At 34.4% G+C, this 15,583-nt stretch overlaps 1 protein-coding gene across 1 annotated transcript in view; it reads right to left on the bottom strand.

Moving 5' to 3' along the window:
* Positions 1 to 15,583, bottom strand: part of NIPBL (NIPBL cohesin loading factor) — a 147,214-nt gene that overhangs the window by 16,492 nt on the left and 115,139 nt on the right. The window contains exons 17-31 of the mRNA XM_066568764.1: positions 14,964 to 15,195; positions 14,131 to 14,282; positions 13,347 to 13,427; positions 12,147 to 12,247; positions 10,963 to 11,101; positions 10,700 to 10,782; positions 9,520 to 9,652; positions 8,462 to 8,605; positions 5,894 to 5,983; positions 5,433 to 5,647; positions 5,229 to 5,331; positions 4,253 to 4,351; positions 4,015 to 4,161; positions 2,281 to 2,415; positions 830 to 928 (exon numbers count right to left, since the gene is read on the bottom strand). Of these exons, the coding sequence (XP_066424861.1) occupies positions 830 to 928; positions 2,281 to 2,415; positions 4,015 to 4,161; positions 4,253 to 4,351; positions 5,229 to 5,331; positions 5,433 to 5,647; positions 5,894 to 5,983; positions 8,462 to 8,605; positions 9,520 to 9,652; positions 10,700 to 10,782; positions 10,963 to 11,101; positions 12,147 to 12,247; positions 13,347 to 13,427; positions 14,131 to 14,282; positions 14,964 to 15,195 (1,953 nt within the window). The remainder of the gene's footprint in view (positions 1 to 829; positions 929 to 2,280; positions 2,416 to 4,014; positions 4,162 to 4,252; positions 4,352 to 5,228; positions 5,332 to 5,432; positions 5,648 to 5,893; positions 5,984 to 8,461; positions 8,606 to 9,519; positions 9,653 to 10,699; positions 10,783 to 10,962; positions 11,102 to 12,146; positions 12,248 to 13,346; positions 13,428 to 14,130; positions 14,283 to 14,963; positions 15,196 to 15,583) is intronic.

Here is a 15,583-nt window from a genome sequence, read left to right as displayed (position 1 = left end):
ATATAAACAGAACAAGCCTTCACTGGTATCATATATCAGGAACAGCACACAGGTGGTTCAAATTTGAACTTGCAAGAGAACTGAGAATTAAACAGAAGTCAAATTGACTGACTTTTCAGACAGGAAAAATGCAAACTAGACTATAACTTTTTAAAAATCTGTAAAATAAAATGAGGTTTAAACCTATAATTTTATGTAATTAAGTCAGTTTTTAAATTTGAAATTTAGTCCTTTGAATAATTTATATTAAAACACCTCTTCAGCACAATGGTTTTATACAATGTATTTTCACTACAAATTAGAACATTTTTATCTTAAATAGACTTTGCTATTTGGGAGATATGCTATTTAATTTATTGCTCCTAAATAGTAAGATACAATTATGCAGACACCAGTTTACTCTGAGTAAAAACATGACCCTGTATTTATTAAAACAGCTCATTAACTTTGCCAAATAAAGGTTATCAATTGTTTGAGGAAAATTTTCTTTTAAGAGACAAGTTCTTATGCAGCCTTAACTATACGCTGCTAGCAATTCCTGTAGAATGTTACATACAATTGAAATAGGTTGTGTTTTAACTGAACAAGTACTTAAGAGAATTTAAATGTAGTGTGGTCACAGTTATTATTGCCAGCAGATTAGTGAGCATTTAAGATTTCCTACAGCCTGCTCAACCACATGAATATTTTTGATATACATTTCATGCCATGAAATATAAAAAGGGAAACCATCTGACATATTATTGTGTTCAAAAGAATACAGAGAATGTTTCTAAGATACTAAAATCAAAACTGAATTTTGCACACAATTCAAATTTGTTTAACATACCACATCAGTGATGTTTAGTATTTTCCTTGTCATTGCTTCTTTGTCATGGTGTGGAGTTGGAGTAAACCAGAGCTTCTGGAATGTCTCATTTACTAATTTCTGAAGGAACATAAAATATTAACAGAAATAAATAAACCTACATTAGTATTATTTCTAATACATCCATAGAACAGATGTGCTGATGATCTGTGCCTTTTCATAAGGAATTATGAAAATGAGACTGTAGTAGGAAATGTTATCTGAGACAGACCCAGATCTACTGTTACAGGACTTACACTGATCTCATGCCAAACTTCAGCAAAATGAAATAATGGGAACTGATGCTACAGAATATAAAGTTACCACCTTCCTGCATTAATTGGTATTCCTCAGAAAAACACAGCTGAGAAGCTGACAGCTGAACAAACCATCCCTTCAGCAGAACTGCAGCAGCAGCGGTAGGTTCCTTTAGTTTACAAAACAGCTGTGACAAGGTGGGAAAGAGAGAGAAGCCAAGTCTCTACACTCAAATATAGGAAGTATGTTACCTTCCAATGTTTTTGAATGGAGGACAATATAGAATAGAATGCAAGCAAATAAAAATTATTCCGAAATTACTTCTCTTTAATGGAACTGTTAAAAACACATTGAAGTTTATGCCTCCTTTTTTCTTATTGTTAGAAAGGTAAGAGTAAGGAGGGGAGAGAACATGGTCATCCTCCCTTTCCAGCAGCACCTTGGCTCTAGCTGTTCATCTGGTTGTTGATCAAGAGTCTTCTCAGAAAGCAACTTTACATTAACATACCTCAAGAGGTAAAAATATCTGCTGCAGCTTTAAAATTTTTAAATTTTACTGAAAGTGTGATACAAAATTACAACAGCTGTGTCCCTAATTACTCAACAATTTTTAAATTATTTTGTCAAATTAAGCAAAATAATAATTGTCGGCTTTATGATTTAACACATTATATTAGATTTGTGCCCTTCTGCAAATACACACTGCACAAAGGGTAGAGAATGAGCACATAAGCAACATTTCAGGGGGCACAACTGCCTACTGAACATTAGCACAATTAATACTTTATAACTTTAATAATTACACATGGCATATATTAATGTCAAGTAGTTAATTTTTACTTAAAAACTATTGATTTGCAGAAATCAAAGTTTTATATGCCAATTCCACTTGTTAGAAAAGAGAAGTACCAGAGAAAATACTTGCAAGAAGAAAAAAAAATCTCCGGAAAATATTTAAAATATTTTGATTGTCAGCAAGAAGATACAGAAAACAGAGGATAGAAAGGAAAGAGAATTAAGTCAGAGAGAATTACAGAAAGCTAAAATATCAGCTCTTAAAAATTCATAACTCATAAATATTACAAAGGAGAAATGAATACTTTTTTAATTTTGTCAAAATAGGGAAATCCTGAAGCAACAATAATTAAAATTCTGAAGGATATGTTTCATTCTACCTTAATGCCTTCTTCATCATTGACTCTCCGAATCATTTTCACACACATTTCTGTAATTTTGGGAAAAGTTGGTTGCTCAATGCAGATATCCCTAAGTATTTTTATGACTCTTTTTCTGACACTGATACCAGTATCCTGTGAAGAGAAAATAATTACACTCTTGAAAACAAATCAGAAACATTAATTTATGTTCTATATATGAATTAATATTTGAAGATCACCCAACTTGACTTGGGGAATTTATTTAGAAAAGGCAACTAAAATCTTCTGGAATTCATTTATACAAAAACTCAGCATAATTTGTTTTAAAGGCTCTGGTTGAGCTCCCAGAATGCTGAAACACTTTCTCCATCTATACCCTCCCATCTAAGAGCTCATGATGTTGCAATCCACTTATTCACTCAAGAACTTACAAGCCAGATATGGTGATGCTTTAGCTACTTTATTGGAACACACAAGATTCCCTATAGATTTGGATAGTAGTACTTTAAGCCTTTGGATAAAGATTATGGATAAGATACATGCAGGCAGTCATCTCCATTTTACTAGGCTTCATCTAAGGAGATAGATGAGGAGATTCACTTCATTTCACCTTGCTCAGAATCTGTTGAATCTGAACATCAGGTTCAACTGCTTTCTGTAGTATTGTATGCACATGACCTACTTCTCTCCAAAAGCCTTCACAAACTTATTTTATCATGTAACTATAGCAAATGTGTAGTAGTTGACTAAAATCCTGACACAGATACTAGAAGCTAATATTATCCGACAGTTAAATTAACATTGAACACCTAGACAAAAACCCCACTTTTTTGTAAAAATCTCATAAACCTTTCAAAACACTAAAAACTAAAAATAGCATAGAAAAGCTGACCTCAATGATCCATATTTCAGACCTCAAAAATGCAGCAAAATTCCTTATTTCACTTTGTCCTGGTTAAAGCTAGGGTAGAATTAATTTCTTCTCAGTATCTGTTACAGTGCTGTGTTTTAGATTCAGAATGACAATAGTGTTGATAACACACTGATGTTTTGGTTTGGCTAAGTCAAGGACATTTTTTTCCCTCCTTGTCTCATGTTCCGCCAGTGAGGAGGTAGGCAGAAGAAGCTGGGAGGGAGCATACCAGGACAGGTGACCTGAACTGGCCAAATGGATACTCCACATCACAGAATGTCATGCCTGCTATATAAACTAGGGGGAGTTATTAGAAAGCACAGCCAATCTATGTTTGGGAATGGGGCTCTGGCATCAGTCAGCAGACAGGGAGCAACTGTTTTGTGCATCAATGGTTTGTTTCCTTTTTATTATCATTATTTATATTTTTATTGTATTTTACTTTGTTTTCAATTATTAAATAGTCTTATCTCAACATGTAAATTTTAGTGCAATCCCCTGGCTCATTCCACCAGGGTGGGGGTAAGAGATGTGGGGGCTGAGTGAGGAGCTGCATGATGTGTGCTAAACTTCTACTTGGGCTTAAGCCATGACACAGTTAATTTGAGCACTAATAATGGAATCAAAAGGAATGTAGCTCTGGTCCTGATGCTTTATGACTTTCTGTAGAAGTTCACCTTTCAACGTAATAAAGGCTCCCTAGAAGCATGTGGCACATTTTACAAGGCTGTCCTTAAAAGCATCACCATTCAAACAATTCCAATTTATTAAACAGGGTCAGTTAAAAGCAAATTTTCCAATGTCACTTATTTTACCATAAATACCACAAGTCACCGTACCAGTATTCTTTCAATCAGCATGTCATAATACTGCTCAGCAAGCTGAGGACGACAGAGCACAAATCGGCCAAGCAGCTCCACAGCTGCTTCTCGTACACTAGTGGAGTTATCCATTAGCCGCCCATGAACTCCTCGTTGCATATCCAGCTAAAAAGAACAGATGAAACAAAAATTCAGATTAAGAAATAAAGATATATTTTAAGGGTGATATGTGCATGGTAGGTATTTTCATTTTTACCCTGGCTAGAATGCTGGGGTCTACAGCAACAACCTCAGACAAACACTTCATGGCTTTTGTTCGAACAGCAATTGCATTTTCACCAAGTACACGCAGAATCTAGAAGAGAACAAAAACAAGGATTCAGTTGTTTTGGGAAGGTACCAAATAATAATTAAGAGAAAAAATGCAGCACAATAACATACAAATAATACTACTAAAATAGTAGTAACTAAAAGCTGAATTTATCTTCTCAGAGAATAAAAAGGTGCATGTAAGTGATGTTTCATGGCACTGAAAACTGAACATGGGTGTTTACCATGATTTTCTACTTCTCTAAAATTGGTTATAAGGTTAAATTTAAATTCTACTTTTGTCATTCAGGTGTGGCTTTCGCCATGGTTCTTTTAACAGCAAAGTTGGACAAGGGCACTCTAAGAATGGCTCTGCATGGAAATCAATTTAAGTAGTGCAACTTAAACTAGTACTGAATTTCAAACATGTCACTGTGCCAGTATTAGTGCCCTTCTCCCAGAAAAAGCAAGAAACTACACTGGTCAAACAGCAGGTTCCAAAGTGACAGCAACAACTGGCAATCTGGCTTTTACTTTCAAATCAAATTTACTTTCAAATCAAAGCTCCATTTCATGAGTTAATCTTACCAAAAGGAATAAGCATCTTACAGAAGCTGTGAAAATTATTTCAACACTTTGTAATGATCCTCTTACTGTGTGCATACAGTGATTTTGCCATAACCATATATGAATAAATAAAATCATGTGTGCACATTATAACTTACAAAACACATGCAAGAAAACGAAACCTAATCACTTTTGCCATCAACACAGAATATGAAAGCACACGGTGTTATCATGACCTGTAAATACCTCTGCTTAACAATGGACAGATAACAACATAGAGCTGTGAAAGTGTTTGGAATCAGAATCCAACTGTGTCTCACTATAATAAGACTCTAAGACTTCCAGTCACAGTTTACCTGTGTCAAATAAATATCGAAGCTCTGGGCAAACGGCCTCATAGAGGCCAAGTAGCGAACAATCAAACATGCATCTTCATAGTCCACAGTATCAGAATTCATCCTGAAATAAATTCCATGTGTTAATCAGGATATGTTCACAAAAAAATTATTTGAAGCATCAAATGCATGGCTAATAAAGAAGAAAGTGGTACAGAAGCATACTTTAATGTGCTGAACTGAGATGGAGCAGTTTTAATGATGCTGCGAAGAAACTTTTTGCGACTTTCTGCTCTATGCATGATTTGTCCTGTGGTCTCAACATCTTTTGCATGATGAGTTCCTTCAGATGAATCCTCATCCTTCTGAGATTTAATTGCTTTTTCTGTCTCCATAGTTGTATCACGGAACCACTGAGCTACATAAAACTTCCGAGAAAACTGGAGAAAGAGAGCAGGATGAACAGAAAACAAAACCAACAGATACAGAAAAAGAAAATTAACAGATTTATAATGAAATTTAGGGAATCTAATGCATCAACATTATTTTGGAAAACACAATCAACAGTATATGTTAGGGTGACAATTTAACTGAAGCACTAATATATATAATAAAAAATAATTTTCTTCAGTACATGTTACTGAAATTATTTAATACATTCCTGATGAAAGAAAGCTGAAATTTACCACTAATGATGCATCAATTTCTGTGTTCTCATCCAGATAATCTAGTAAAGCCTTTTGCAGCTGTTGAATTTCATCATCTCCTCCTGAAACCTGTTAGAAGTAGAAAGATAGTTATAAACAAGAATATTGTTCAGTCATAATTACCATCTGAAAATCTACATGTCCACATATAAAATACATTGAAGTCAGTTGTTTGCATAATTGTACAGCATTACTAATTTTTTAACCAATTAGTTATAAAGTAGAAAAACATTAAGATCAGAATGAGACTGGTTTTAAAACAGACTGACTGATTTGGTTAGTTTTCTTTCTGTGATCTTGCACGAGGACCCTCCATCACAGAAAGATAAAAGAGGGCAAAAACCAGAAAACACCTTTATTTCCTCAATATTACACTGAAACACCCTGATGCTAGCAGTTGCTGATGTTACAGCAGAAAAAACTATTATTCTTTTACTCCAAAATCAATGAGTTCAAGAGTTGAAAGCATGCTTAAAAGACATATAATTCTGATTAGGTTTATATATACATACATATATATATATAAAAAACACCCTGATGTGCAAATTGTGAGTAGAAATTCTGGCCTTTGACAAACCTGAAATTCTGTGGATAACTGGCTTAGTATAAGGGGTGCTTGATGCTTAACTGCCTAACTACTATTGAACAAATAAAAATCCCAGAAAAAAACAAAAAGAAACTGTGAATCCTTTAAAAAAATAATATCAATAATCAAAATGAAAGTAGGAGAATAATTTTTCTTTTAAATTCTCCAGTCAGAAAAAAAATTTTCTTTGTCAGCTATGAAACTTCTAACTTAAAATCATCTTCAGTTTTGTACTAACAGCATCAACTGAGAATCTTGACATGTATGCAGCATGTAACATAGCTTGCAAACATCAGCAAGCAGAGAAAAGTAACATTAACAAGTCCAAAACATCTGTGTATCGAGAGATAAAATAATGAAAAGTATGCACAAGTGTTCAAATAAACTGGACTATCTATTTCTAAAAAAAAAAAACCTGTTTGAAAATGTCAAAGAGAATAGATTTTCCTCTAAAACTTATTCTATGAATCATGGATCCAAACCACAGCAGGGAGCACTATATGCATTTAGCAATCATTGACTAATATTGTGGAAATGATATCATAACACAGAAGAAAATATCCAACAGAAGTATTCAATTTAGCAGGGAAGTAAAATCTGTAGAGTTGTGAGTTAATTTCTGAATAATTAGCTTATAATTTAAGTTTCTGATGACAACAGCAAATGGATTTTCTTATTTTCTTGCCATTTGACCAGGAAAGTGAAGGTCAGCTTACTGTACACATTGTTCTTCTCTTACAAATTTATAAGTAACACAACAGTCTACTCTGATTGATGGCACTGTACAGAACACACTTTCCACAATTATGGATGGTACTGTCTACCTGCAGACACAAGGGTCAGTGAAGGAGGAGGGGGCGGAACTGCTCCAGGCACTGGAACTGAGATTCCACCTGCAGCCCCTGGAGGAGCACAGCAGAGCAGGTGGGTGCCTGAGAGGGGCCTGAGGGAGACCTGTGGGAAGAGGGCCCTGCCCCAGGCTGGAGCAGCCTGTCCCTGAAGGACTGCACCCCACTCAAGAGTGACCCAATGTTTGAGGGGTGCTGTGGCCCATGGGATGGACTCACACTGCAGTAATTTGCAGGAAGCTGCTGTCCCTGAGATGGACTCACGTTGGAGAAGTTCATGGAGAACTGAATCCCACAGGAGGGACCTTACAGTGCAGCAAGAGAAGCCCCAGGTGATGAACTGGTTTATATTGATAAACCCCCATTACCTGTCTCCTTGCACTGCTGGGGAAGAAGGTAGATGGAAGGAGGGAATAGGGTGGAAAGGTGTTTCTAAGGGTTTGTTTTACATTATCCTGATGTGATTTTGCTAATAATAACTTCACATGTCTAAGTTGAGCCCGTTTTGGCTCTGCTGGCATTTGGTGAGTGATCTGTCCTGGTCCTTATCCCATCCCATGGACCCCTCACATTTTCTCTCCTCTGTGCAGCTGCAGAGAGGAGTCACAGCAGCTTGGGTGAGGGCCTGACATCTGGCCAGCATCAACCCACTACAGACACATTTGCATGTTCAGGAAAAAACACCAAAACACCCCCAAAACCTCAAATTATACCACGTAAAAACTAGCCCTGCAAGACTAATAGATTAACTCTCTAAAGTATGTATTTGAGTGCCAGAAGCTCAGGTTCTTCTTTGCAATACCAAATGCAGGTTCATAGGTATTTTTAAGGCCCCTTAAGATAGAATCCAACTGTTACTCCATTATTTCCTCAGTATTGTCACAAGAAAACTAACCACAATAATTAATTAACTTACAGGAACACTACAGAAATGGTACAGTCAAGACATGAGTTAACAAATGTGATACTTATAAATTGTGTATATTTGATTCAGAAACCTAAACAGTGAATTAAGACTGATTCTCCATAATGTCAATTTTTCAAGTATATTTACAAATGTCAAAGATTTGAATGGATAGATCTCCATCCAGCTGTCATGGATGTCTCACACACCTGTTTGAGGATTCTGGCTAAAGATCCTTGATCCATTTTGCTAGTGACTGCATCTTTCCTCAGTCTTGCTGCTACAGTTCCAAGATAGTCAAGAGATGCAACTCTTAATGCCATTTCTGTGGATTTGTTACTGAACTGGTGAACCTAAGAAAAGCAGAATAGACATTTAAACATAGATATTTATTTATGCCACAGAGATTCTTCTCACAAAAGATTGCTTTACCTTATTAAAATTTCCACCTAACTTCCATATTGCATAAAATTATATAATTTACTATTACATCACACATACATTACTTACTTTATATAAATATTTCTTTTTTATTGGGTCTCTCTTGCTCCACAAATATGTCTGTCAGAGTTTTTTTAAATGCATATTTTCATTACACAAACTGGACAACTAGCACAGCGTATCTCCAACATCAGAGATTTTAAGCACCATAATGCTAGCTCCTCATTATTCACACAAATATAAAGCTACATTTTACCAAGAACAAGACCATACAACAAGCTGCTTTTTCAAGAAGCAGCTCAAATTACTGTATTAATTACATTACAATACTGAAGAGAAACACTCAAAAAACACACTAACAAACATTCCCATTCTGTAAAATGTCATAAGCATTTGCTGTAGTTGTAAAAAACCAAATACTGAGTTGTTTTCTGCTTCTGTGCTAAGGGAATAGTCCAGAGGAGATACTTAATACATATAATTACAGCTGTTAGGCTGACTTTACTACCAATAAATATATGCACTTATAAGATGCTATGAAATGACACTTTTTAATGTTGAAAATACAATCAAATAGTGAAACTAGACTTCCAAGAGAAACTATACACACTATTTTTAACAAGTTCTATATGACTGATCCTCTAAACAAAATTCTATTATTTATGTATTGCATAGTAATGTTACATGCAAGGAAATCCTTACATGCTGCATGTGTGTCAACAATCAGAAAGCATTCCTACAGTAGTAGTGTTTATTTAGCAGAAATAAACAAGTCTTCATTGTAATAAGAAATTAATTAATATAGGTAAAAACAAGAATCCCTTACCAATAGCCTTCCTAGTAAACTAAGAAGCAACTCTGCAGCTGGCCATTCTGGTTTATTGACTGTTGAAAGAAGATCTTGAATAAAGTTCTCAAACAGTGGCCTGTAATCTTCCTCCCCTTGTTTACTGCCACACCTGTTAACATGAAAATACTTTTTGTAAGCAAATTTAACAGCCATATAAAGTTTTTTATTCTGATATAAACAGAAATATTTCTATGTTTAATCAGAAAAACCAGCTTTATGCAATTCCAAGAAAACAAATCTGAAATACTAGCAGAAAATTTGTTTTATTTGTTTGTAGAGAAATAGCTTAAACAGTTATCCCTCCAGGTTGCACTGGAAATAAAGCCTCTAATCCATGACAGCAGAATTTTGTTGCTAAGATTTTTATTTTTAGCTGTATTAACTTGGATAGATAAAGTAAGTAGAATTATAAAAATGAAGCTAGAGTAGGATATTTAAGAGTTGGTGTGTTTATATTCTTTAAGCTTGGTTTCATTTATCTGATAGTGAAGCACATCTCAGTATTATGCTTCACGAAGGTTACAATCAGAATGCTAAAAGAACACCAGTCAAACAACCAACAAACCAAACCAACAATAAAAAGCCACCAAAAGTTAACATACCTGATACTTTTTGACTTCTATATATCATCCCTAAGTTTAACATCAGAAGCATGCAATTGCTAAATGGCTTATTAAATAGCTTTTCAGCTTTAGGTGAAAAAGTGTAATTAGTTCAATACCAACCTAAAGACTTGTTCTTTGAAATCTTATAGTTAATTCAGGTACATTTTTTATTCCTTTTCGAGCTATTGACACTCAACTTTAGCTCCGTGAAAATAATTTTTGGCTTTTTATATCTGATGACCAAATCAGCACGACTTCACCTCTTACATATTTGCTCGGCCTTCTCTTCCAGGCTTCAGGTATGTTAGAAATCCATAATAAAGGAATCCTACATGAACTGTGAGACAGCTTCTTAAATGTATGAAGACCACTGCAGAATTTCTCTTCCATAAACATTTTTGTCTAGGCAAGAGGCTCTCTTAGGCATTTATAAAGTTTATTATAATAAATAACTTTATGAATAGGCATTTATCACTGTTCAGTGGTCAGGTTTCAAAGAATTCATTTGGAGCTGGGTTTACCAATATAATAAAGAATGCAACAGTACTTACTTCTTAAGAAAAATAGAAAGGAAATTTTGTGCTGTCCTCATGGCCGTTTCATATGAGTTGGTAATAAGCACATCTTGATCCACCTAAAAATAACAAGACACATTTGTCTATTATCTCAGCATAGATCTATGATTTCCAGATCAGCATTTCTTATGCATCAGAAAATTGCAATGCCTGATTACTACAACACTGTAGTAATATAGTATACCTATGAACACACATAAGTAATTTCTGCATAAAAAAGGCTTTTAAAAATATCTTACTTTCTTGTTTGATTCCTCCTCTGAATTAGAATCCTTGTCTGCTGATGGTAAGTGCACCACACACTGAATAAGTTGCAGAACTAGTGCTGTTACCATCTGAATGTACATAGGCTCTCCATCAGTGTCACTGCTGTTTAACCTGTTAATAACAAAAGACAGTTTTAACACTAAAAGGACAAAAAGGACAAAACGCAAGAAAAATTTTTGCTCCTAAGTAGAATCTTTCAAAAATTATTTGAAAGATAGATATTTCACAGCTAGAAATCCACATTCAAGACATTAATCTATTAATTTGCTTCTTTTTATGCAGTGTAACATTTGACCTAACAAAACCAGTAAGTATTGGTCTTGCACAGAAGAGGTGAACTGAAACAGCACACAGTTCACTGGCTGAAACAGCTACAGGAATATTTAATAAAACCAACATCTACCTGCTAAAATACTTAATAATAAGCTCATTATGTGTAACATCATGTTCGCTCCAACACAACGCAACAAAACACACCAAACTGTTGCTGTACTAATTTTTCTGTAGTATTTAATGTATGTGAAATGTATAGGACTTTCAGAAAAGAGAAGATAATGACCATGACCTAGACTGACTTTTACAAGGGCTACACCTACAATAATATGCAGCAGCATTGCATACTACAAACTTCAGCAGGCAACTATCTTCAGTTGGTAAGAAGACCATGTTTCTCCCTGATGTAACCTCAGAAATAGTATGAGTTTACTGCCCATACACACCAGCGCCATCTTATTGCTACATGTAACAACATCAAAAGGTGGTAAACTCTGATGTATGAGATGATATGGATATGAAACTGATTCCCTTCGTGAAAAGAGTGCTCTGAGTGTATCCTCAAAGCAATTCAGTCAAAATTTTCCTACAAAGATTTAGCAATGAAGAAATTATGTAACTCCATACAAACAGAATTAAAGAATTGACCCACAAAAAATAATCCTCAACACACACTAATATTACACCCATTCACATTTTAAGTGAGAAAAATAATGTTTCAATTATGTTTGTAAGTAGACACTAAAGTGATAGCATAAAATCGAGTAATTATTACAAGATATTTGTTGAACAATTTGTTTTGAAATCTCAACCTGCAAAAATCTTACATTTACAAAACTATAAATGCTATAGTCTACAAGTTATTATTTACATCAGAAGTTACCTGAAGTTTCTCAAACTCCTCTTGCTAGTTGGTAGCCGTGCAAGGGAAGTGAAAATTTCTTCTAATATTAGCTGTCTGTGTTTTTCATACCGGGAAAACACCTATTTAATAGTTACACGATTATTAGACACTGATTTATTGTTACATAAAATATAGCTTTTTAAATATATTGTAAATAATTATATGACAGCATACACTTCACATGACTCTCCAATAAATTACAATACACCTTATTGTTAATGAGTTGCTTTCTCAATGCAAGTATTTCTTTAAAAAATATATAAAAACTTTTCCAAATAGAGAATTTAAAAAAATCTTTATATAACAGAAATGTGTAAATATTGGTCTTGAAAATACCTTCTATTTAAAATATTTTTGTCAATGATATAACACACTATACAGGAAAGCCAAACAGTATAATACTAAGTATTTGGACTTGGTATTTATTTCTCTCAGTACAAAGAAAAACTCTGTTGTAACACAATTTATGTGAACACATACTCTGTTGCAGAGTACATTTGAGAAAACAGTTTTACTTCATATGCCAGGCTTTAATGTTAATGCCTGACATGATATGTTCTTTCAGTTTTCAGAATCAGAACTGTTGGTTTTGCCTCCCCTTTTGTTTGGGCAGAATACTGAAGTATATAATTCTTACAATGATTAACATCTCCCACTTGAACAAGGACATTTGTGTTCCACTACATTTTTCCTGAAATAATATTTTACCTTGCTGAGATTTTTTTTAGATAGTCACCTGTTCTGAGGAAAATAATTTGTTCTATTATACAAAAATACCATACTAGTTCTATGACTTATTGCATAAGTTGAAATCTGAACACAGGAAATAATGAAAACCACATAGCTAGGATTCACGTTTTTAAAAAAAGAGATTTCTTAAAATAAAAAAGGGACAGGTAAGAGGAAGGAGTTTGTGTTTACACTTTAACTGACAATCAAAATTAAGAAGCCTCTTGCTTGAAGTAGGCAATTTCTTTCTATACAGTACTCTGCAAATACGAGCAGCTCAGGTAGATACAACACTATTTCCGTATTATGATATCAAACTGTAAAACCATGAAAGAATAGCATTAATTCTACAGTCCAATTCTCTACCAGACAGAAAATACAACCTACGTAAATGCCCTAAGAAATCTCAGCAGGACATGCACAAGAACCCACAAATTAGAAAGTACTTACTGCAGTCACTAATTTGATGGCACATAACTGTAGCTCACTGACATTTTCTACAAAGAAAGGTGTTATTCCCATCGATGACACCTATCAATGGATAGAAGTTATTTTAAGTATATAGGACTAACAAACTGGTAATTAGGCAGTTTCACAAGTTGGTTATTCATTCAGCAGGTAAGGAATTCAATAATAACTTCATATTATTTGCAAATAAAGTTATTAAGTTAAGGCACAGGTCTTATGAGGAGTGGCTGAGAGGGTATCAGGCTTAGTGTGGAGAAGAGGAGGCTCCAAGGGAGGCCTTATAATCCTCTATAACACCCTGAAAGGAGTGTGTAGCCAGGTGAGGCTGGTCTCTTCTCCCAGCTAACAAGGGACAAGACAAGGAAAGGGGTCATGAGTTGTGCCAGGGATGGTATAGATTGGATTTTAAGTGCCCATGGAAGCAGTACAGCCACAATCCCCGTAGATATTTGAAAGACATGTAGATAGAATGTTCAAGGACATGGTTTTAGTGGTGCACTTGGCAGTTTAGACCTGATGTTCTTAAGGATCTTTTCCAGTGTAGATGATTCTACTCTATACTTCAATACAAGCAGGTTAAACTTTTCTTAAATGCAGAAGAGAAAATGCAAATGACATACTACACAACAAACTAGCTGCTCTGATGTTAAGAATTCAAGAGCTTGTACTGATTTCAAACTTCATGTCCCTGAGACAATTATACTTCACATTTACTTTAGGAAAAGCAAAGCTCACATTTTTGGACAGGAATTCTGAAAAAACCTACCTGAAGAATAGTTGTATCAGTGAGAAGCTGTATCTCCAGCAACTCTGACAAGCTGCTGACAATGTCACAAACTTTGTTATACAACATCACTATAACTCTTTGCTTGTGGGTGGAACACTTGGCACGTTTTGCTTTTGAACTTAAAACACCACCTAGAAAATAAAACACATATTCATTAATAATTTCAGTGTTTCAAATACTAGAAAGATGATCTTCCTCACAAAGTACCCCCAAAACAACTTCTTGACTACAGCTTTGCAAAAGCAGTTTGGAAAAACTACTCAGTAGCATCAGCTTAAAAGCAGGAATTTCACATTTTCATAATTACTCTAAATGCTGGACCTGTGATTTTAAAAAAGGATCTTGAAATTGGAGCCATGCATCTGTAGGTATGTCTATGAAAACAAAAGGCTAGAAGCGAAATAGTTTTCCTTGAAACAAATCATTATATATATGGCTATACATGGCTAGTCGTATTACATATTACTATGAAATCACTTATTTCAACACATAATAACTATACACAAAAGTTGAACTTCAAACTTCTAAATACTTTAGTCTAAATACTTTGGTTACATTGACATTATTACAGTAAACCAAGGTGCTACATGACTAAGTTCTTCAGACGACACATTTCATTGTTTTTTTACTCTGTTTCATCCTCCTCAAACTAACAGCGCATTAATTCAGGATACTGTATGTGATAAGAAAGGACTATCAGTGTAAAAGTTGCATACAAAAATTCTTATTTCAGAAAGTCATTTACATCACCATACAGTAGATGACTGACTTTTTATAGCTTTTAATATGGAAAGATTTCTTAGCATACTAACCACCATGAGGATCCACTCTATACACAGGATCATACTGAGGATAGAGAGTGTTCTGCAAATGAAATTTTGTGTACTGAATAACTCTTTCTATTACGTCCTCAATATATACAGCTTTAGGCATATTTGGTGATGTCATAATATTGATAGCAGTAAGACAAGCATCAGCAGATTTTGTCACTCTTTCCATAATAAGATCTCGCCATAATCTCTCCTCATCTTCAGTGTCATTATTCTGCAATAGGCAAGAAAAACAGGAGAGTATGAACAAGAAATCAAATTTTTATTCTGACCAAGTTAAAGAAAATAACATTACATTAATATGCTTACATAACATTAATGTATAAAATATTGTATTTCCTTTATGATACTAAAATAATTTATTTTAAAAATCAAGTAATATTTGTTTTACTAGAAACAAGTTTGTAATCTCTCTCTAAGCTACTGGTCTTCAAAGTCCTGTATTCTGTATTCTTCTGTTAGAACACAAAGAAGGTTTCTGTGTCTCATTGGGAAGCACTATGAGGGAAGACTGCTGCATGCTCTATTTAAGACCAATGTACATTAAGCAAAATCTAATTCCTTCATCTGGTGTTGTCTTCAGTAGTATCAGTTGCTGCTTT

This window comes from Molothrus aeneus, chromosome Z (assembly GCF_037042795.1).
Source record: "Molothrus aeneus isolate 106 chromosome Z, BPBGC_Maene_1.0, whole genome shotgun sequence".
NCBI lineage: Eukaryota > Metazoa > Chordata > Aves > Passeriformes > Icteridae > Molothrus > Molothrus aeneus.
The sequence above is the reverse complement of the archived record's forward strand: the minus strand, read 5'-3'. Positions and strand labels throughout refer to the sequence as shown.